The 22,974-nt window shown below is 33.3% G+C and overlaps 1 protein-coding gene across 5 annotated transcripts; it reads right to left on the bottom strand.

Annotated features, from left to right (window-relative positions):
- Positions 1-497: 497 nt before the first annotated feature.
- On the bottom strand, positions 498-21,373 carry LOC100185856 (tight junction protein ZO-2). Of its 5 annotated transcripts, none has more exons than XM_002129447.5 (34): positions 21,236-21,373; positions 20,116-20,286; positions 19,624-19,726; positions 19,140-19,429; positions 18,937-19,002; positions 18,797-18,871; positions 18,209-18,299; positions 17,310-17,430; positions 16,795-16,901; positions 16,293-16,488; positions 14,823-14,877; positions 14,015-14,251; positions 13,360-13,510; positions 12,093-12,201; positions 11,496-11,715; positions 10,996-11,162; positions 10,169-10,264; positions 9,879-9,961; positions 9,129-9,348; positions 8,659-8,759; positions 8,132-8,314; positions 7,662-7,782; positions 6,978-7,030; positions 6,451-6,611; positions 6,062-6,202; positions 5,699-5,758; positions 5,423-5,484; positions 5,013-5,117; positions 4,460-4,564; positions 4,028-4,144; positions 3,702-3,872; positions 2,733-2,938; positions 2,181-2,318; positions 498-1,191 (listed from the first exon to the last, which is right to left on the bottom strand). In XM_002129447.5, exons 2-30 carry the CDS (start codon positions 20,283-20,285, stop codon positions 4,044-4,046), a joined length of 3,750 nt encoding a protein of 1,249 aa, XP_002129483.1. In that variant the 5' UTR covers position 20,286; positions 21,236-21,373; the 3' UTR covers positions 498-1,191; positions 2,181-2,318; positions 2,733-2,938; positions 3,702-3,872; positions 4,028-4,043. The 5 variants fall into 5 exon arrangements, with proteins under 5 accessions (XP_002129483.1, XP_026690393.1, XP_026690394.1 ...); XM_026834592.1 differs by having other exon boundaries at positions 898-1,191; positions 2,235-2,318; positions 4,460-4,585; XM_026834593.1 differs by having other exon boundaries at positions 1,081-1,191; positions 2,235-2,318; positions 3,768-3,872; positions 4,460-4,585.
- Between the last annotated feature and the right edge of the window lie 1,601 nt (positions 21,374-22,974).

Raw genomic sequence — 22,974 nt, 5'->3', positions numbered from 1 at the left:
CGCGACTCTAAAATAGGATGTTAATAGTTATAATTGGGAAATATGGTTATTATGTGCTAAAGTCATACATCTTTCCCTCGACATTTTAAAATGAATACAGACATATAGTAGGGTGGGGGAAGATTGGACACCTTTAGTACATAATATCCAAATGTTGTGATGGTGTTTTAAAACAATCAGCAACATTTTACGGGAGTCGTGAGCGGTTTTATAATATTGTAACTGTTTTTTGTTTACTAACAAATGGGACGAGATAATAGAATGAAAAGGTGTCCCGTCTTCCCCACACTACTATACTACTAAATGTGCTTTAATAAACAAGGTACAGTCTACACTCAATTTTACTTATAAAAAAATATCCAATATCAAAACAGAATTTATCCAAATACTAATGTCTTTACTGTTACTTTTTGTCTTTTCGCTGATTTTAACCTTTTGATCTTCTTTATCGTGAGCATAGAGACAAATAAAGTCAATCATTCATTATTAACAGACAGTTTCGGTGCTTGGTTCATGTTTCTTTACAGAATGTGGGATTACAGAATTGGTCGTGTCCATATATACATATACACTTTATAAAATCAATTAGGGGATTACAGGATTCGTTATTACACGCGTCTTGAGCGATAAAACCGATCGTATATAAAATGAACACAATCTGCGAAAAAACGAGAGAACACGATGAGAGAGAGTGCCGCGAAAAAGGAAAAGGGGCATTGTTCTACATTTTACACACTCACAATATCATTAATGCATATTAAAGGTGACATATTGATTATGTAGTATAACTATGGTGTCCAATTAGGTCTGAAATACAATCAGTCATACCACGTTGGGTTACAGCCCCAAGCGAAACAATAGCATCCGTGGTGCAACCATGCGACAAATAAAAATTTCATTTTCTGTGCAGTACCATAACAAAATACAGCTTTATACATGAATCGTACCGTTATGATTCAAGAATTGGATACAAAAATAGGCACATTCGAATAAAAACCTCGCGGAAGAGATATATACCGTCGGAACAATATTTACACCCGGCGAACTGACGCGTGATACTGCCGGAAAAGTTTTTTTTTCCAGATTACGGACTTCAGAAATGGTCGATAAGAACAGAAACGCTGTTGCTACCGACGTCGTAGTTGTTGCTTTCACTGGGCACGCTCACGTTCTGCCATTGAGATGGCTCGCCTGAAAAAAAGAAATATTTTTTAAAATTTCGAAAAAATGTAAAATATTTTTTTAAATTTAAAAAAAGTAATGTATTTTTAAAAACAGCGGAAAAGAAAATGATTGCTAAAAAAAGATGCAAGTCTCTTGGGGGGGTGAATTTTGATTGAAATACGTAACACCTACAAAGTGCGTTTTTCATATTTTAAAGATTGGATAGGAACTTTTAGAGGCATGTTTTTAGTACAAAAAGCTTTACGGAGCTTGTTTTCATATCTTTAAAATAATCAAATCACTATTTCATTAAAGTGTATTAAAATTTAGTAATTAACAGCAAGGGTTAGGGAGTTTAAAAGTTACAACTAAATTCAACACCAAAGAGCTATTAAAGCTGGTATTTAAGAGACTTGCATTTAAATTATAAATAAGAATAGTAGCAAGCAGGGGGGGGGGGTTGGGTTGCAGGGAAAGGCCATTAGTTGTTTCTTCATGCTACAGACACTTTGACTTGTGAATTATGACATCATATGATGTATTATGATGTCATATAATGGTTTATGATAACATGCTGACATCACATATTTGTATATGGGCTTGTGGAGTGAAATACCAGGCATACAACACACATACACAGACACACATATATATATAACCATATACTAATATAGTTTGGGAATTGGGTTGTTTGTTTACAACGGCAATATGTGTCTATATATGGTTTATAATGTATTTTGATATGTAAATTGTCTGTTTTAGGTCATTATCCTAATTTGTTACAGAGTTTTAGGTATTTTAACCACAGCACACAACACACAATGTTAACACAAACATTCTTATAAAAAACAACCAATTTTTAGGAACAACTTTACGGGGTTTATGATTATCAAGCAACACATATAGACGTAGCATGAAGAAAAAACGGCATGCGAGCATGCGTGGCCGTGTGTTTCCCCTCAATGCGACTGTACACGTGGGGAAACACGTTTGGGAAACCGGTGTGATAGCAACACCTGGGTCGGAGGTTTTCAAAGCAAAAGACCAGCCGTCTGGGGTCATTGACGCACAATGTGGTAAACGAAGTTCAACGGGGTGCTCGAATTGGAGTCCATGGGGTCCACACATCACCAGAGGGGAGAGAAGAGTTTCTCCTGAAAAAAGGGTGGTTTATATTTTTTGAAATTGTAATAGGCAGTTTGTCAATTTCAATAGAAATTTGACGGTCCATATGTATGATACGATTTTTAAATGTTTCGGTAAAAAACTTAGAACCATGTTCAGGCTTGGCAAAAAGGAAGATAGTATATAAATGTAAGAGTAATGTACAGTCTATAAAGAGTAATGTTTAACATTCAAACTATATTTGTTTTTATATTTAAAATACGGTTACAACAATAAAAAAAGGAAAAAATGTAAAATTCTTAATAGTTTCTATTCTAGCCCAACTTTTGAAGTAAAACAAATTTTATTTTGTCATTTTTAATAACTTTTTTAGATATTCAAAGTGCGAACTTAAAGATATATTCTAAAGTTAATTTTTCTATAAAAAACTGAAGTTCTCCAACCTTTATCTTTATCCAGGGGTGGTAGGGCTGTGTTGTCTCTGCAAACCTTGAAGTAGATTTCCTGTCTCACACCAGGTCTTATAGCTCCCTTTGGGATGACAATGGATACCCCAGTTTCAACGGAACTAAGCACCCCCCCATTGCTGTCGAACATACCTCGAGCTGTAGCAACAACTTGCGGATCGTCCTCATCATTAGCAATGGGGCTGGAAGAAAAAGGTTATTTGATAGCGATAACTCTATCGTAAATAATATGTATATAGTAGGGTGGGGGAAGAGGGGGTATCTTTACATTCTATTTTTTCGTCCCATTTGGTGAAAAACAAAGAAAATTCAAAGAATTATAAAACCATATCCTCAGAACTCCCATTGACCGTTGGTAATTGTTTAAAACATGATCAGGATATTCGGATATTATGTGCTAAAGGTGTCCTATCTTCCCCCACCCAACTATATATCAAAATACACATGGTTTGAAATTTCCCATACAAAATGAAGTATATACAATAAAGTTATGTTACTTCTGCTACTATGCATAATGTAAATATTATTTTAAATGCCTATCTGATATGAAAAAACATAGTTTATTTCAGATGTTCTGAAATGTTTTCAATTCATATCAGATATGCCACTGAAAGATTGTCTACATTCTGCCTGGTAGAAGAAGTAACAGAATATTAACCATATTGTATATATTTCAATCTGTATGGCCAAATTTAAGATGTGTAAATCTGTACATGCGCATGTGCAGTAGCAACAATTTTATAGTGAAATATAGATAAGAATTTCATGGTAATTACGGGTCAGAATTTTATAGTCAAAATGTAGTTTATTTTACATGTTTGGAATCCTACAGCAAGGCACACTATGGGACCTGAAATTTAGCACAGAGTTGGCCCATTAAAATGTACAGATAGCAGATTTTAGCTTTTTTAAGTTTTAGTTTTGAGTGAGTTAGTTAAAACTCACCTGAGAACAGGTGGTTCAGGTTGTTTAGGTTTTGCATTATCATACGTATCAACACCACTGTCGTACATGTGTTCTTTCAGTGGGCCGTTCTTGTGGGAAGTTGTGACGGGGGCAAAGCCACTTGGTTTGTAAGGTCGCGGGTTGTATGCAGAGTTGTATGAAGTGCTGGAGCTAAAAAAAAATCAATTTAAAAAAAAATTAATATTTAAGGTTACACGAAATTAACAAAAAAAAATCTTTTTAAATTTATAAAAGTTTTAAGATTTTTAGTTTTTTTTTTTAAATTGTAGTATTAGAATCAGGAAAATACTGTGTTTTCTACATACCTTGGTTTAATTTGACTCATGTAGTCTTTATATTTCTCTTGCACAAACTTAGACTTAGGTGGAGCATTTGAAAATCCATTTGAAACTGGGGGTCTGTATTCTTGTGGCTTGTTTGCACTACAATAGAAAAAAAAACAATTTTTTAGGTTTTTAACCTCAAAATAAAAGAATTGGTAACGTTTCTGTTACAGACTTGTACAAAAAAATTATTAAAACATGCTTTTAAGTACAGCTAAAGCATTCTTCTTTTACAATATTAATCAAGGATTTTTTATTAATATTTTACAATTATAAGTTTCTAAATTTTAACAATGTCACCCCAGATTTTGCTTAATTCAAATTATTCCTCTAATGGTCAAAGCTTGCACCAGGAAAAAAAAAATTGCAGGTAATTTTTTTATACAATTTTTTTACAAAATCTGACATCGCTACCTGTAGGGCTGGTAAGGCTTTGGTTCTGCCTTTGCTTGACTTGATCCAGCAAATCTATTGTATTGAGTTGGTTGTGCTGGTTGTTGGGGTGTGGGTTCTTTGTATCTATTTGTGGTTGAATGTTGTTACAATATTCAAAGGGTATAATAGCTTGCTAGCATAACATGGGGACTATTCATGTTTTGAGATATGATATGAAATAACAATGATTTAGTAATACTGTAATATTGGTGAAGGGTAGACAATGAAATATGTTGGATATAGCAATACACATAAATATGACAGCCTGAAAACTGTACGTATTGTTTAAATACAAAAATGTCGAATTACAACCAAAATGCATAAGATTTTTTTCTCAAAAGCTTGTTATCCTACATTTGATTTAGCGCTAAATTAACTCATTACCTAAAACATTAAAAGTTTTCTGCACAACTCTACAGCTTAGGCCCAAACCCCCTGGAATATCAGACTGCAGGACCTCACCCACATAGAACAGAGTAAACATTATGTGACAATAGGACATTGCAATATATTTCATCAAACAAAAACCAACCTATTATCCGGTATATTCCGGTTATCTTGAGCTGGATTCCTCCGGTATGGATCGTTTGAAATAAAGTTATCAATTTCGCTCGCGTAATCACGACCCATGGACTCTCTGTATAATGATAAACGTGTAAGGCATCACAATTTTTTTAATATAAACAAAATCTGCAGTAACTTTGTTAAAATTCAGTTAGTTGAGAAAAATAGGGAATCCTATTAGTTATAAAATGCAGTACAGTTTGGCTTTAAACAGATGAAACACTTTTTACCGGTACACTCATAGCTGTAAAAAATAGAAAAACCTATGAAGTATAAAATAAAGTAAGTTTTGGCTTTGCACAAGCAGGAAAAACCTGTTTAGGTAAAATTTTAAAGAATTTTAATTTTAGTTTAAAGTATTACTTTTAATGTACTAACCTTGGGTGACCTTGTGGTTGGGGTTCAGGTTGTTGTTGTTGTGCTGAGGTTGGGCAGTTGGTCTAAATACAAAAAAAATTAAACTGTAGATATTATGGGATTTACTACAAAAATCTGAATGTGCAACTAAAGCGGAAACAATTTTTTATAAAAAAAATACTTTTTTCTCTAAGAATTATTTAACAAATATTTCGTATACAAGTAAAAACTAAAAGGTAGTTAGGAAACAAAAGGCAAATTATATTATAACAGCAGTATGTACGGTTTTGTACACACCTGTTTTTGTTAACTTGAGCATATACAGCTTCAGGCCTTGGAGCTTGAGATGGCTGGGGTCTAAAAGTAAAAAGTTATTCCCAACTATTACAGTTACCAATGCGCTAACTATAGCATACGTACAGGAATAATTTAGAAAGTCATATCCCGAATTAGTGGTTTGGTTGTAAATTATTGCAAAAAACATGCAAAAAGTTGCTTACACATGCTAATTTAATTAGAAAATTGATGTTTAAAAATAAAATTAAAAAAGAACAAAAATCGGGCCATTTAAAAAACAACAAAAATAAACAGAATACACATAAATTTAAAAAACATTTAAACCAACCAATCACAAAGCAGTAAAAGAAATGAGAAAATCACCTTTCTTGTGGTGGGGGTTGTTCTCTAGCAACCGGGGCAGCGACTGATCTGATTGGTTGATGTGCAGGGGGTGGGGGTCCTTGTTGGGCACGGGGGTTTTCCTCTTTTGTTGTCGTTTTGTTTAAGCCACGAATATGATTTCTATGTAATGGGTAAGATAGGTTATATAAATTCGTTTTTTTCTAGGAAAATGCAAAATGTGTGTACTGTTTTGTAAATTGGATCTAGAAATAAAACAAATCCTTCTTGATTATGACTTTTTTTTAAAAAAAAGCATATAGATTGAAAAATTTGCAACATCTAAATTTCTCTAAAATATTAGCCTATTTAGAAATGCATTTCCAAAACATGTTAAACTGAGCTAAAATCCGAACTTTGTCACAACTTACTTTAAAAACGACTGTGGGTCAAATCTTCCGGCAGGTATCTCTTGCCTGCCTCTCGGTGGTTCGACTTTAGTGATAACGCGATTGGAGGAGGGGGGCTTCGGGGCAACTAGGGGGGGTGGCTCCTCTTCCGAGCTGCTGGAGCTTGACGTGGCAGAAGAGGCCTGGGTAGTTGGGGTTATTAGGGGTGATTGTTTTTTTGGTGGGTAAGAAGGAGTTAATTTGGTTGTTGGGAATTACTTAGCGCAATTGGGGAGTTTGGGGGGTAATAAGAGGCTAATTCTGTTATTTGGGGTAAGTGGAGCAGTAGCGGACAACCTAAATTTTATTGGGGCATATTTAAGAATTTAAAAGAGGGATCCAAACGTCTTTGCTTAGGAAATTTCCGCGTATAAAATGTATTGTGCTTCCCAAATAGAGAATACTTAGGGCAAATTGGATTTTCTGGGTTGTTTAACTTAACTATGAGTACTACTACTACTACCTATTAGGATATTAGATATATACAATAAAGTTAATTTTCAACTTACTTGTTTACTCAGTTTCTTCTCCCTAGGTGGGGCTGCAGGCATAGGTTCTGGTTCTGAAAGAGAAAATCTTGTCAAAAGCTTGAAACCACTGGTGTATGTAACTTACTAATAAAAGTTTAAGGAGCAATGGGCCATGGAATATATCCTTAGTATGCCAGGTGTGGCTTATTAAAGACCTAACCCTTCTTAGGATACATTCAGAATACACACATTTTTATATATATATTCTATAGGTGCAGACTGCAGAGTGGAAGATTTATTTAGGCTTTGAGCCAGATTTAAACATTCTTTAAGTTATGTAAGTCACGTAGAACAAACTATTAGTAGAAGTACTATTTAAATTAATGCAATAATTTTTAACAACTGGCAGGGTAAAATATAAACACTTTATGGCCAACTGTGGCCAAAACTCCAGGACCCACGCCATGGTTTAAAGCTTAATGTTAGCTTTACCCACAAAGATATGCTGATGGTAATTTGTAGGCGAACATGATGTATATGAGGCAGAACACCTGTGTTATAATGACTGTTGTTTTCTTGCCATAAAAGGGTGAATAAGTTACAGACATGGTAACATGAAGGGCCGAATGAAACAGAACCTCCGTGTTATAACGAATGTCGTTTTTCCGCCATGCGGGGTAAGTAAATAAGTTCAACTCATTCAAGGTCATAACATCCACCAACCTAACATAGGAGAAGCTGGTTTCTCCACTGGCGGTTCATCCTCAAATTCATTAAGAGCATCATCAAAATCTTCGTCACCAAATTTGTTTCCCTGCTCCTCATCGGAACTGGATGCTGGTGCCTGGAATAAAAGAGTCAGCATTTTTATGGAAAAACAGCTCCTAACTACAAAAAAGTTTTTTGATAATTCAGAAATAGGAAATTTTTAAACTTTTAACAGTTATTCCTACATGACTACTTAGTACGCAATAGAACCAGAACTACAGTACTGTGGGGTAAGACGGATATTTTTCCCAGTGGGTACCACGCCTGTCTGCCAATAAACAAGTAACAGAAATTGCTCCAACCCACAAATTTACTTATATAGTAACTTAAAAGCGGGCATGGGGAGTACGAAAAAACACATGCATTATATTGACTGCTAAAATGGCGAATACCAAAAAACACTTTTGTATCTACTTCCAACTGACCTTGGGAGGATATTTATGCGGAAGATCCTCTTCCTCATCATCCGACATCCTGGAGGAGTTCAGCATCTCCGATCCCACGGTTGTCACGCTGTAATCACTTGCAGGAGCGGAGACGTACGAGAACTGATCATCATCACCGGGAACGGTGACTCCTTCTGTGTCCTCCTCTCCTCCACCTCCCAACTGGAAGAAGATAGGATAAGGAAAATTTAAATTAAAATAAAAAAAATATTGCATGACAATTTTAAAAGTATTTTACATTCGTGCTTAAATGATCAAGTTATATATAATATTATTTAAAATTCCAGTTTTTGTGCAAAATTTTAAATTATTTATAATATTCTTTTATTTTGTGAAAACAAAAATTTATTAAAACTTATTCATATACAGAGTATGCTTTTCTAATTTGTGATAAAACCTAATTTTTGGTGTATTTTGCCACCTATACTCAGCAATATGTGCAGTTTACTTTAAATTACACATTTAAAAAATACAAAACTACACATTATAAATTTAGAGTAACATACCTTGTCCTCAGACACCCACACTGGTGTGCTCTGTTGGTCTTTAATAGTTGAGTACAGCTTTCGGTACCAATCATCACTGCCAGATGTTAATCGGATCGTATCTAGATGGAATTATACAAATAATTAACCCTAAATACAACAAAAATATTGATTGAAATCACATAAAACGCTAAGTAAAAACAAATAATTAACTAAAAATACTATTTAGTATAAACCAAACACAAAGTAAAAATCCATAGGCGACAAATCAAATTTTATTCTATATGGGCGAGTTCCTACAGAAAGGCATGCCATGGTACCAGAGATTTAGCCCAGAGTTGGCCCATTATCGCATATAAACAGTATTATGATGCAAAGAAATGGATTAGAGAAGTAAACAAATATATCTGGAACAGTGGCTCAAAAATATGATTTCACAAATACATAATGTTTACATTTAGTACATAGAAATACTTTAAACGCATTCGAACCTGTGAAAACGTGACTATATCCTCTCTGCATCTTTGTAGCTCTATCATACAACTTTCCTGGCTTCTTTTTCTTCTCTTGCTCAGTGCACGCCAGTTTTGCTCTCAGTTCTTTCACCGTTGCTTTGGATTGTGGCTCCAGGAACACAACTATGGGGTAGAGCTGAGCATAGTTCAGTTTCTGAACTGCTGTTGGTGTGATGTCCAATACAGCATGCTTATCCTGTGATAGTAAAACATGACACTATTATATACAGACGCCAAACCTGGGGTGGCAGGGTGGGCAGGCATGCCCTGAAATTTTCTAAACTGCATTATTTAGTGAACAATTTAGTTACTAAGTTGAATTTCCCTTAAATTTTAAATAGTTTGGGGCCTATGCCAAAACATATACGTATTTTATGCAGTCTTTTATGAAAAAACAATACGCTGTTCTTGCTACCAAGCATAATGTAATATTTTAATTGACTCCTTGGGTATAAAAGGTTAATTTATATTTATACCATTGTTTCGTCTGCCATTTCTGATGTATTATTATACAAAATCTACTTAACTTTTGGGAAAATATTTAAGAAAAAGTTAAAAATAAATGGCGATAAAATGACTTTTAGAGTAAGCTACGTATGAAAAAGGCATTCTCCATCAAAAAAAAAAAAAACTATTATCAAAATTGCTTTTTTAATTTATTAAACCTATTTACACATTATTATGGTGATAAAAAGTTTCTATATGTAATATGATATAAAATGTCACCTTTTCAATGATATCTTTGATTGTATTCAACCTGATAACGCCTTTCCTGTTCGATTTCTGTCCACTGACAGTTCCTTCATTTCCTGATCAATGAAAAATGTGGACAAATGAAAAATTAATCACATTTGAAAACTTATATAAGATTATGACGGTAAAAAAAATTTTAATTTAAATTATTTGAAATTTTGCTTACGAAATACACAACAAAAAATTATTGAAAACAAATTTTTCAGACATTTGATATAAGATAGTAAAATACATTTTTTTGAAAACAAAGTGAAACCACTTACTTGCTACTTCATAATGAGCTGCATAATCTGCTGCAAGCCTCTCACGTGCAATGTCGGCCAGCGGGCCAAATATAACAACCGGACGCTTGAAACCAGCTGCAAAAATACACTTTTGTTTTATTTTACCACAAAAAAAATGCAACAAATTTGAAAGTAAAGGCTAACTGCTACAAAAAAATTCAAAATATCTAAATTTTCTTATATATGTTTCTTAAACCATAAATGTAATACAATTCTCTTACATTATGTATATACAGAAAATGACCAACAGTGTGTCAGTATACTAGCATCTAGCTAAATACTTCCTATACCACAATATAAGGAAACAATTAAAACCAACTGCTTCCTGTATTACCATGCAGTCAGTTAAATCAGTTAGCAACCCATTAAATTGCCACAGAACCAGAAATCGGTATAAAAGTAGCTTTTAAAACAACTTTATGAAAATGTTCACTTTCTCTATCACTACAGAAGTAGTGCAATTTTTTTTATATTACATCTCAATTCAAGTGACTTATTTTACCAAACATGTTTTCTACTGTTACAAATTCCAGGGTGACATTCTTAAAATACAATCACACTCATAGTAGTAAGGAACCACGTTTTTTACACTTAACAGTAGGGTGAAAGCTTAAATTAAACACATACATTAAAAACGAAGCTGCATAAACATATAAATACCCCTTTTAAAATAGTGGTAAACTGGTAACACGTCATCCTAGGCACCTATAATACCTATGCACCAAAATACACTTAAAACCATTACAAAATTACCACAAAAAATGATCACACTTATTGTACCACCACACAGTATATAAACAGCTTACCTTCACGTAGCACGACACGTTCATATGCGGGGAACATGTTTGAACTGACACCTATTGATGGAGCGTCAGATCGAGTGTTTTTACCAAAACGACGACCAATGCCTCCCTTGCCACGCTCCTTCATCTGAGCTATCTTCCTATCTTGAACCATCTTTAACTGCTCAGCTCTGCAGAAAAATAAATGTAACTTATTGGTCCATTATTAACACCCCTATAGTTGAAACAAATAAAAAGTTATATTTAAAACGCTTTTTAAATTAGCAATGCCATTTTTTGCCACGCATTAAATAAAGTGGACCCGGCAAATAAGTTATTCTTATATGTGCATTAATTCTCTATTCTTTTACTTCTGCTACCAGGCGTAATATAAATAATCCTTTAACCACTTTCGTGGTATGAAAAATGTAGTATATTTCTGAATTTTCATTTTTCAGACCACATTGTTTTTCATACCAGATGAGCCGTTAAAAGATTAATTTTCAATTTATAAAAATCTGCACCTGCTACTGTTAGGGATGACTCCTCTTTCAATTTCCATGTTATTCCTCCCGATTCGAACAGCAAGCCAGTATCCCACCATACCCTGATAGAGAGTATCACTTATCCTGAATGCAGAGCCTTGTTTGAAAGACATCTCATGATCTCCGCTCTTCTCGTACTTGAAGTGAGTCCGGATGTAAAAGGAATCTCCAGTTCCATGCTCCAGGATCTTTTGGTAAACTGAAAAGCAATTTAATTTTTATTAATTTTCATAAAATGTACAGCAATCAACAAAACACTAACTAAACCATCTTACGCTAAAAACATTTTTAATGTTATGTTTTTATGGTAAAAAGGTAAACTATTAGATTTTCTTATGGTATATTTTAATAATGGTATGTAAAAATACATCAAAGTAAAAAAGTGAGTTTGATTATTCATGTATTTTTATTAAAGGTAAAAAAATAAAAAATAAATAAAACGTTAAAAATCAGCCAAGAATTGCTTTTTTTAAGCTACTTTTTTTTGGGCTAGACAAAACTCAAAATGCCAACTACTATTCTTGTATTACATACACATTACAACTAAACCAGACATAGTGCAAATAAGGAACTTACCTTTAGGTTGCGGTTGGGCAATGATATTTACTTCTTCACCAGCAGGAAGACCCATCAATGTAAGAACTGCTTCTTCACGAATTATGTTACGGAAGTTTACTCCATTTACCTTTCAAAAAAAATTGTTATTAAAAAATTTGTGGGTAAAGAATTAGAAGACATGAAACATTTTTTGATGAAGCTATCTATAAAAAAAGCTATTTATAGAATACATGTTTCTATTTTTGTTTAAAAAGCTATAGGCCTATATATATATAAGTTTTAAATAGACATGCCACATTTTCTGTTAGGACATGTTGGGCACAAAACCAAATAAAATTGCGAATGGAGGTATTATTACAAATCTGAAGCAGTTTTGGTGCAAATTTATTTCTTGTGCCAATTTTCCTTTTTTAATAAATGTAATTTGACCGAGACTTCAAAATGTTTGAAAATATAATTTTTTTAGAAAAAAAAGGAAAATTTGCAAAAGAAATAATTTGCAGCCAAAGTGTGTTAGAATTATATTATGCCTGGTAGCAAGTGCTTATCAGATATAGCTAGTAGCTACCTTATACACAGAACACAGAAATACATTGAAATAACGTACCACCGCCAACAGTTTTAAAATTTACATCCATTGATAAAGCAGTAAAACAGAACAATCATACAGAAAAAAAATTTACAATAAATTTATTTGACAAAAGATGTTCTTGCTGTATGGCATTTATTTTCCTTTGGCCAGCATTAAGTGGTTTGTTCTTGTGCGTTAAAATCAACAAAGAGATCTCATTTCTCACATTAGCACCAATACTAAACCAACTGCCCTATTTCTCAATTAAAATCTTATTGTTAACTTTGACTGGTGTTGATTTAGTGGAACTATTTCTGCCACTTACACAATTTTGTGGCATACTAGGAGATTAATTGTGGGCAAAAACAAGGCAATGCTATTACTATGTAATGACTAAAAAATATTATAATATTTGTATTTCTTTGCTACAATTTCATTATTAATAGAGCTAGGTTCAAAAAACATTTGTTACTTGGTGGTAAATGGCGTTTTTCCAAACACGCATAGGTAAATATACCAAACAAATAAAGCATTATTTACTCAGTCTTTATGGAGAGGATTTTACAACCAATTTCGGTTGTGCATATATTATAAGTGACTGATAAAGCAATGATTATAATATCTTTGACATAAATTGAGCTGTACAGCTCACCAAAGACTTCAAAAAGCATTAAATAAATCATATCTTCAATTTTATAACATGAATTTACTTACAGATAATATTTGGTCCCCCATTTTCAAGCCTTTTTTAGCAGCAGGGCTATTTTCCTGCACGGAAGCAACAAATATACCCACATCGTTGCCCCCTGCAAGTCTTATCCCAACATTTTTGCCCTTAATAAAGTCAATATTCCTAGCTGTAGGTCTGAAATTGGAAAAAGGGGGAATTTTGAATTGGTCTTAGTCTTAGTAGGTAGAATGTATGGGTGATTATTAAATTTTAATTGGTGGTTTTTGGCTCGTTGAAAGAGCCAGCTAATAAATAGTTTAAGCAATGACACACCGTAATTAGAATGTTCATAAAGTATTAATTAAGATGGACATTTTCGCCAGACCTATTGCTAATTTAATTTAAGACAGAGCATTTCAAGGAATCACAAAATCATTGCTTTTTAAACCTTAAACAATTCAACACACTTTTAAAACCATTTTTTGAGAACACATACTTTGTGAAAATATAAAACTCATTTTAAATTTTATTTATGTTATCTGGAAACTTGGAAAAATGGCAAGAATGAACAGGAATACTAAACATTTTTGTAAAGAAAATTAAAACCTAACTATTTATATACTTTTCCTTGTCGTTATGTGAATGGAAATTACCAAAAATTGACAAAGTGTCTAAAATTTTTTATGAGAATAAACTCACGGAAGAACTGGACCAGTTTCTTCATCAGCAGGAGGCAAGGAGTAATGGGGATCATGCCCATCATCACTTTTTGATCTCGGGGCAGGCTCAGGAGTGGAGCGGGAGCTCTCGGAGTCAGATGAGGACTCTTGGGCAGCAGCATTTCCCATCGGGAGGACACGAATTCCTCCAAATTGCTTTTTCTCAGATTTTGGTTCCACTTTTGGCTCTTTAGCTTGGACTGGTACAACTGGAGGCCTGTTAGAGATATAATTAGTCTAAATTGTAAATTTCAATGCGGAATATATCATAGGGCAAAAGGCTTTGTGGAACTAGTTTTTATTTTAAATAATTTCATACAGTTTTGAAGAATAATAATAAATGTTTTCATCTAGGTTTAAAAGACAAAAATTATTGAATTTTATCAAATTTTGGTGTTTATTAAAATAGAAAGGGTGTAACCTGCTTAAAAATGAGTCAGAATATAACACACAATGTTACCACAAAATGTGGTTATTTATATATAATCTACATAATTGATAATACAATAGGACAGCAAAGATTTCCCCTATGCAAAAATAGACCAAAATATTCAAATTGAACGTCATAGTTATCTCTGTGGATTATCACATGCCAGATTCAAAGCTTGCTTTAGACACTTAAACCAGATAACGAGTGGAATTTACCATACTAAGACACTGTGTACTTGCCCTTTGGCTTCAGGGCATGTAGAGATAGAGAAATGGTTAGTATGGAAACAAACAACAGACCGCACATAGCAGAGGTTGATATCATGATTCAGGTTGATATATTAATTAGTAAAACTTACTCAGCAGGTTCTGATTCTTTTGATATTGAGCTACGACGAGAGTGGTCACTTTCCTCTGTGGGAATATGGATTTTTTATTTATCTAGATCATTAACTTTGACATAATATACGCGCTATATTGGATTTCTAGTGCATGTTACACAGTTTATGTTTCATTACAAACATTACAGCCCATTTATGATGGTCTGTTTTTAAACGTTTTTAGTTTAAAATTAAATAAAAACTTTAGTGTTGTGTTAAATTAATATGAAATCAGCTTTTATTATTTGGTACCTATATATTTATAAATATGTTTATTAAAACAATAAAGTAATGCATTGCAATCAATACCAAGCTTTGCACAATTTAAATTTATTTTGACTTTTATATGTGTATAATACCTATTAGCTAGCTACCATGCAAAAAAAATAATTTTAAATTTTCAGCAAGTATACTGTATACATGTTTTAATAAAATACACAATCTGACAATAAGCCACTAGCCAGATAAATTGGGCACAATTGGGTGTAACTGCAGCAACCAAAAGGTGTTTTGTGACAACTTTTTACAGGAAATTGTGTTGTTTTGGTGAACACAAGTCACTAGAGTGTAAAAACCATCACAGCATGACCTAACCCAGTTACCACACAAAGTTACATCATTTCTAACATTAGCTTTAGTAAACAGACTTGTTGTTGGCTTTAAACCTGCTAGTGACATAACTGCTATTGTTATAAACTAGAAACACACACACAATTTATGAATCCTGCAAGTGCAGAGTTGGTACCAGTTTAGCGGAATGCAAAAATAATGTCACATTAGATCAATAAGTTAACAATTTAGAATAAATAAACTATACTAGTCTAACAAACAAGTGAAGAGAATCATTTCCTAATACCAGGTTCTTAACAATAAAGATAGATAGAAAAATTTCAAAACTTGGCAATTCTTTTTTTACTTCATTTGTAAAAATACTGGTGTATAACAATGTGGGGTAAGATTGGATACCATTAGCAGTTAGCACCTAAACCCCATATTTACTAATCAAGTAAAACAATTAACCATCCTTTTATAGAATCACAAGGTTTTGGCCCTTTGGGTATAATTCTGTAAGCATTCTTTGTAAACTACCAAATGGGACTAGAAAAAGAATAAATACATGTCCCATCCTATCCCAACCTACTATATTATAAACCAAAACCACGTTCTTATAGAGTTGCGGGGCTCATTTATACAAATCTTTAAACATTCTTTCTTTACCACCAAATAGGACTAGAAATAGAATGAAAACATGTCCTATTCTACACCACCCTATTATTATATAAACTAAAACAATGTTTTCATAAAGTCGCGAGACTACTGTTATACAATTCTTTGAACATTCTTTGTATACTACCAAAGGAGAGAAAAATATAGAATAAAAATATATCCCATTTTACCCCATCCCATTAAAATATAACATAAACCACCCTTTCTAAATACAAAACTTACCATCACTTGCTGTGTCTTCTTTATGATCCTCTTCATGTTTATCAGGTTCTGCTGCCGGAGCGCGGAACCTTTCCGCAGGAATAGAGACGGTTCCTCCGTCCTGTTTCTTCACGAGCATCGTCACTTTATCCTTGCTAAGTCCAATGATTTGAATCGCTTCTTGGACAGATTTGTTGTCAACATTTCGACCGTTGATCTGTTGAAATGTGTTTTAAAGTTGAAATTTATTGAGTAATGTTAAAATGAGTTGTGTAATGTTGAAAAACGTTTCTTAATGTTGACAATTGAAATGTGTGAACAATTGTTGATTGATGTTGAAAACAGTCCTGCAACTACAGCAGACAATTTGGAAAAGTCACTTTCTTATTACATTCCCTATTATTAAAACACACAAATACAAAAGTTTGAAAATGTTACCACACATTCATGTGTTAACATCATTAAGGTACAGACGTGCCCATAGAACACATTGATATTGAAAGTAGCTAAAGTAATATCTTACCATCAAAATGGTATCTCCTGCTGAAATATCGGAGCTTTTATCCGCCAAGCTTCCAGGCTGAATATCTTGGATAAAAATTCTTGTCCCAAGTTTCAAACCATATGAATCTGGTAAAAAAAATTCAACTTCTATTTCCTTGTTTAGAGTTGTAAGATTCAGTTTTAAATCCATAAAAAAAAAACATTCTTTATGACTTTGTATATAATATAGGCTATTTAAACAGTAAATGTAAAATTTAATTTAGAACTTTAAACGATTTGAATTAAAATCATTATAAAACAAATTCTGTATAAAGCATGACATGTATATAGTAGAGTAAAAGTGAAATTTGAATGTCTACACACTACACTGATCAAAAGAAAACTCTGCTTTTAATTAATCCATATAAACACAGAATTAAAAATGATTTTTTGAACCTCAATTGGATTCATTTAGACAGTGATAGGTATTATTTTGGGAAATTCTAAAAAAACACATAAAATTAAAAAAAAACTAAGTATTAAAATTTGACTCACTGTTCCATCTTGTTTTCTTAAGAACAACTGTCTTTGGTTCACGGTTTTTGACAGGGAAGACCATCATGTCCCCATCTGATGCTGCACTGTCAGGGTCAGGGGAGAGGGGTGAGGCAGAACGCTGTTAAGAAATGGTCGCAAATGTAAAACCCGAAGTGTAAAAGTCACAAGTGGAAAACCAGCAATGTAAAGACCAGCAAAGTGGGAATATGTTTACTTTTTATCTAGACAATTCCTATTTTTTTTTAATTTGCCTATTTTTTATTTAAATGTATCTATATTTTTAAACTTGGTGTAAAAAGATGCAGTATTACTATTTTAAACATATTTGGCACTATATACAAATAAACACATAGTTCATATTATGTATATGCCCTATAAAAACATTCTATCTAATTATCTAATGAACATTATCACTGTAACTAAAATCCACCATGTGAATATAAAAGTTCCTAATTTAGGTTTTCCATTCTCTGCACAATGTATTGACACTTGGCAGCTTAGTAGTGCATTCAGTCGCAATGAAGCAGCAATACAATCTTATATACACAAGCCATGTAGTAATCGGTTGTTGGTAATTGCATACCCATGTAATAAAGTGTATTACTTGATGACATACAGTCAATAACATTAAAAGCATTTGGAGAAAGTGTAACAGCTCAAATGTTCATTTATATTTAATTAAGTATTAAAAGCAGTAAAACACCTAAACCAGATGAGCCAAAAAATACTATTTTATCTTATGCGCTTCTTTTTCTTATTACATATTTTTTTATATTTTGAAAAGCAATATACTTCAAGTTAATTTAACCCTCTAATAGATTCCACACACATAGCCCACACTATCAGTGTAATAATTAGGAAATGCATTCAAGACAATAATCAATAGAATTAATTACCAAGTCTTCCATAGGCTTGTGTGACTCCATTCTACCAGGTGAACCCCTGCGTACAGGGCTGGCACTACGACTGCTGGGTGTGAAACTTCGGCTGAAAGCAATGTGAACTTATAAGACACAAATATAACATCATTTTTTGTAAACATCATCCGATTAAATGCAGTTTTGTGCTGTGCTTAAACCTTTTTATGCAAGTTTTGTGCCTTATAACATATATTATTGAATTTTTTTTAGTTGTATTTCGGTTTCGAAAAATGCAGGTAGGAATAGTTACACACAATCCTGTAAAATAAATTTATATTTATAGATTGTAATGTTTACTGATTAATGCAGTGGTAAAAATCTCAGGGTTGGCCTACCTAGCTACCTAGTAACTACCGTGCCTACCCTACCACCCCAGGCTTGGGTTTGGCACTTATGTATTTATGATTAAAGGTAATTTTTATTGTATTCGTAATATATGTATCGCATGAAAGACCTAAATGAGCATCCTAGGTGTTGGGGTTATGGGAAAATCTCCTCTTTGACAAGCACCTCAGGCACAAAGAATAGAAAACAAAATTTGTAATGTATGTAATGTAGTTTTACCTTCTCCTTCTAGGTGGAGTTTTTGAACGAGATCTTCCCCTTCTGCTTCTATGCACTGATGGACTGCTGCTAGCACTATGAGGGCAAATGTTAAAGTTAAATATAAATGCATCACATTCATTCACCAATGATGAACTTACTATGAAGGAGATCTCCTTCTATCTGACCTTGAGGGTGATCTGCTGTAACTGCGCCCCCTACGGCTGCTGTAAAAAAATATATTTTGAACCATCAAAAAAACAATTTTTTTTATACTAATTGTAAATATACCAGTGTAAAAAATGACTGTTGAACAGTTAATTTGGCAAAAAAGGGGCGGAAATGGCATTTTTAGGAAACATACCTCCTGGGTGGGGTTCTGCTTCTGCTCCTGCTGACGTCCCTGCCACGTGACCTCTGTCTGCGGTGTCTTGAAGAATCAAGGTCGCGGCTCCTGGAACGGTGCCGTCTCCTTGAGTCATCTAGATCCCTGCTTCGGGAGCGGTAACGGTGTCTGTCAGGGGAATGGTCAAGGTCGCGGCTTCGTGACCGGTGCCGTGGCAAGTCATCCAAGTCACGGCTACGACTTCTACTCAGCCTCCCAGGAGGTGGTGTCTCTCTTCCAACTCGAACCAAAACTTTACGCTTAATAGTCTGTGGAAAGTTTATGTTTATTTAAAACATGGGACAAACATTTATCCTCATTCAAAGGCAACTCAGTCCTTATTTAAAGGAAACATTAGAAAAAAGGTCACAAAAACCACTTCCTCAAAATTGTGCCGCCAAACAACAAATTAAAAGAAAATAACATTCCAAATTTTGGACAAAATGATTCAATTTTAGCTTACCAATTCGACCCTGTGACCTGCATTCTTTAATTCTTTCACTGCTTGATGGTGTGCTACATTATACATGGGCCTTCCATTTACCCTTAACACAATGTCATTGATCCTAGTGGAACAATGGACAATTATTATGTTATGTATTAAAGTGGTTCAACATATTATTATAGTGATTGTAAAACGATACCATACATCTCAGGGTGCCCGCAATTAAAATGTATGAAGCAAAATTTAAAGTGTAAGAGGCTACTGAATCAATTAGGTACTACGTTTTAGGGATTTAGTTAAATGAACTAAATATTCACAGACAGGAAAAAAAATATTTTAGGTAAAAATCATGGTATAATATAGTAGTAAATATTGAAACATCCCATATCATATCATATGAGGTAAAAACCATGGCATAATTTAGTCGTACAAAGGAAGCTATGGTAAAAATGCATTCATTGTAATTGTCTGTGTATGTATTAACACTATGGCAGCATAATAAAGACTTACTTAAGCTTATCATAAGCTGGCCCCTGTTTTACAACATCAGAGAGAATAATTGATGTGTCTCCACTTTGTACACCAGGGTTGTCCTTTCCCCCACTTATTGCAATACCAAAACCTACACCAGGAGCCTTCTCAATAACATAGGTGTGCTCCTGCCATATTAGCTCATCCATTCTGTTGACATAGGCCTGTTACTTATCACAGTATAAAAGAGTTTCTCCTTACTTTATTTAACACGTAATAGTCCTATGTTAGAGGTTTGATCAATGATCTAATCCCTTTACAGGGAAAACAAATGAAACAGTTGAGAAAAATCCTTTAGTGTGTGATTTACATAGCCTGTTTAAATGGGGAAGACATATTATGCAAAAAATGCATACAAACCAATAAAAACTATAACCATACCAGTAGGTTAGCTAGCATATTAAAACTCAACCCAAAATAAAAAATAAACATTTAAATTCTAAAACGGGCAGAGTTACTATGCAACATAAAATATAAACCACTTAAAACTATAATCAGACATAGTACCAGTAGGCTAATCAATTTAAACCCAGCCTAAATCACATTCAAATTCTAAAACAGCCAGTTTGGAGTTACTACATTGCAAAAGCAATTTAAAAAAGAGTTGTCTTAGCTTGTAAAATGTAAATGTTTTTTACCAAACTGTTTTAAACCCAATGTATGGACTCTTATTACATGGTAGCCTATATAATAAAGATATTATAGCATATTTGTGATATGTAATAACATTACCAACAAAGAAATCTACGGCAATATGTTTTGATTACAATCAGATTGTTATTGACAGGCTGGTAATATAAGAAGGACAATAAACCTTGGCCTTTCGTAAAACTTTAATTAAATGTTATATATAATATATACTGTTTTATCTTGATAGCAATGCCAATATTGATCAACAAAATAGGAGTTATAATATTACGAATATTGAATAATAACCAAAACTGTCAAGATATAGCTAAACTCAGTTATAGCAGTTTCCAACTGCTTTTCAGTTAAATTTCGGGAAGGAGGGGTACCCTATATATAAATACCAAAATTGACATATTTGCAAATCATAAACAATATAGTTTGCATTTAAACTCGGCAAAATGACACTTACTTGAACTTTGGCCACAAACGCTTTACTTAGAAGAAAATTTTCAGCTCAGTAATTTTTACAAGAATAGCTTAACAGAATGTGTTTCGCATCTAAACAGAATAGAGTCAGTTCTAATGTCCTGCATGATATTTGCATTAATATGTCTTACTCTATTTACTTACAGTATAGTATATACGTTAATTTGCTACCTGTAGTACATACTACATAGACGTAACATTTTTAAATTTTGGACAAAATCTTGGGTAGCGTTATTAAAATGCAGTTACTCTCATAGCTGCCGAACATCATTTATTAATGTGGCAAATGCAGCATACTTTGGCTTTGCTCATTTGTATAAACACTATCAACAGGGAAAAAGCGGTTTCCGATTTAAACAGGGTGGTAAAACATAGGATGTTACCAGTTTCAAAAGTTTGCGTAATGCAATACCTATGCTGTGGTTTAATATTAACAGACGAACATAGCAACTCCAAAAAACAACATTTGGTATTTTTTGCATTGCCAATAGCATATATAACAAAGGTTTTAAATATTTGACAAAATGCCAAATTAATACGCAACTTAAATTATGACAATTGAAAACATGATAGGATAGGCTTTTCATATAACGATACAATTCATGTATAGTAGTTAAATATTACCAAATGAAGATCAATCATTTACAAAAGTTAACATAGGAGAGATAAAATTGTGGCTTATATGATATAAACTAAAAGTATTTTAGCGCTTATATATACAGTAAAATAACACACAGATTTTGTTTTTCTAAACACATTAAACTTTATATATTAGGCGCAATAATTATTGAAAAGTAGAATGTTTTAATACCACTTAAACGTCAGAGTTTAATTACGGAGAATTGGCACAGACATTACATGTCTGTCTGGTGCAATTAAAACTTAAAATTTTAAGAACTTGCATAGAAAAATATCAGTTAAAAGATACAATATTATTTTTGAAAATGCAATAACCTATTCTAAACACTAATAACAACAACTAAGAGCATTGTAAAATCAATATTACAATAACATACCCAAATAAGGATAAACTCGCTTACCACATTAATTATAGGTCTATTTTACTAAACTTTATAAATAAAACTGTTCACAAATATTAAATACAGTCAACAATTTCAGCAAAATGTATACGCCTATTTAAACATTGAATAATACCGTACAATTACATTCATTCATTCATTCATTCATTCTTACATTCATTCAATTTCTAAACTATAGTTCTATTTTGAACAGGTATGAACTCTAAAGCAGTTTCACAGTTAACTGAGTTCAAATGTTTGCATTTAAATCTATACGGCTGTCTCGTTGATCGAATACCTGCATTAATCGATATGGGCCGTTGGCGAGCGCGTATTTCCGCCACTACCGCTTCGGCATTCCGTTACATTGCGCTGAATATCAAGAAAGAAAAATAACCTTAGACAAATAGAATCTTTTAAATCAATCGATATCTGTCATTACAAGAAACAAAATCCTAAAAATCGCTTGGAGATTAAGTAAAAAGCTACGCTAACACGCCCTTCCATATTTACATTCGGCAAGCTGTACTATTTAAAATCGACTGCGCTCTCATTGGACAGCGCACGATAAGCCTCGGGCAAGCGGCGCATAACTTCTCTTTTCGTTCGCCCGCTCGCTCTTTACAATGGGGCACCAGACCGTATCGGAGCGGGACTTGCGCGTTAAAAGAAACAGGGACAATGAATAAAGCGACACGGGCAT

This window comes from Ciona intestinalis, chromosome 5, assembly GCF_000224145.3.
Source record: "Ciona intestinalis chromosome 5, KH, whole genome shotgun sequence".
NCBI classification, from domain to species: domain Eukaryota; kingdom Metazoa; phylum Chordata; class Ascidiacea; order Phlebobranchia; family Cionidae; genus Ciona; species Ciona intestinalis.
Note: the sequence above shows the minus strand (reverse complement) of the source record. Positions and strands in the feature narration are given on the sequence as shown.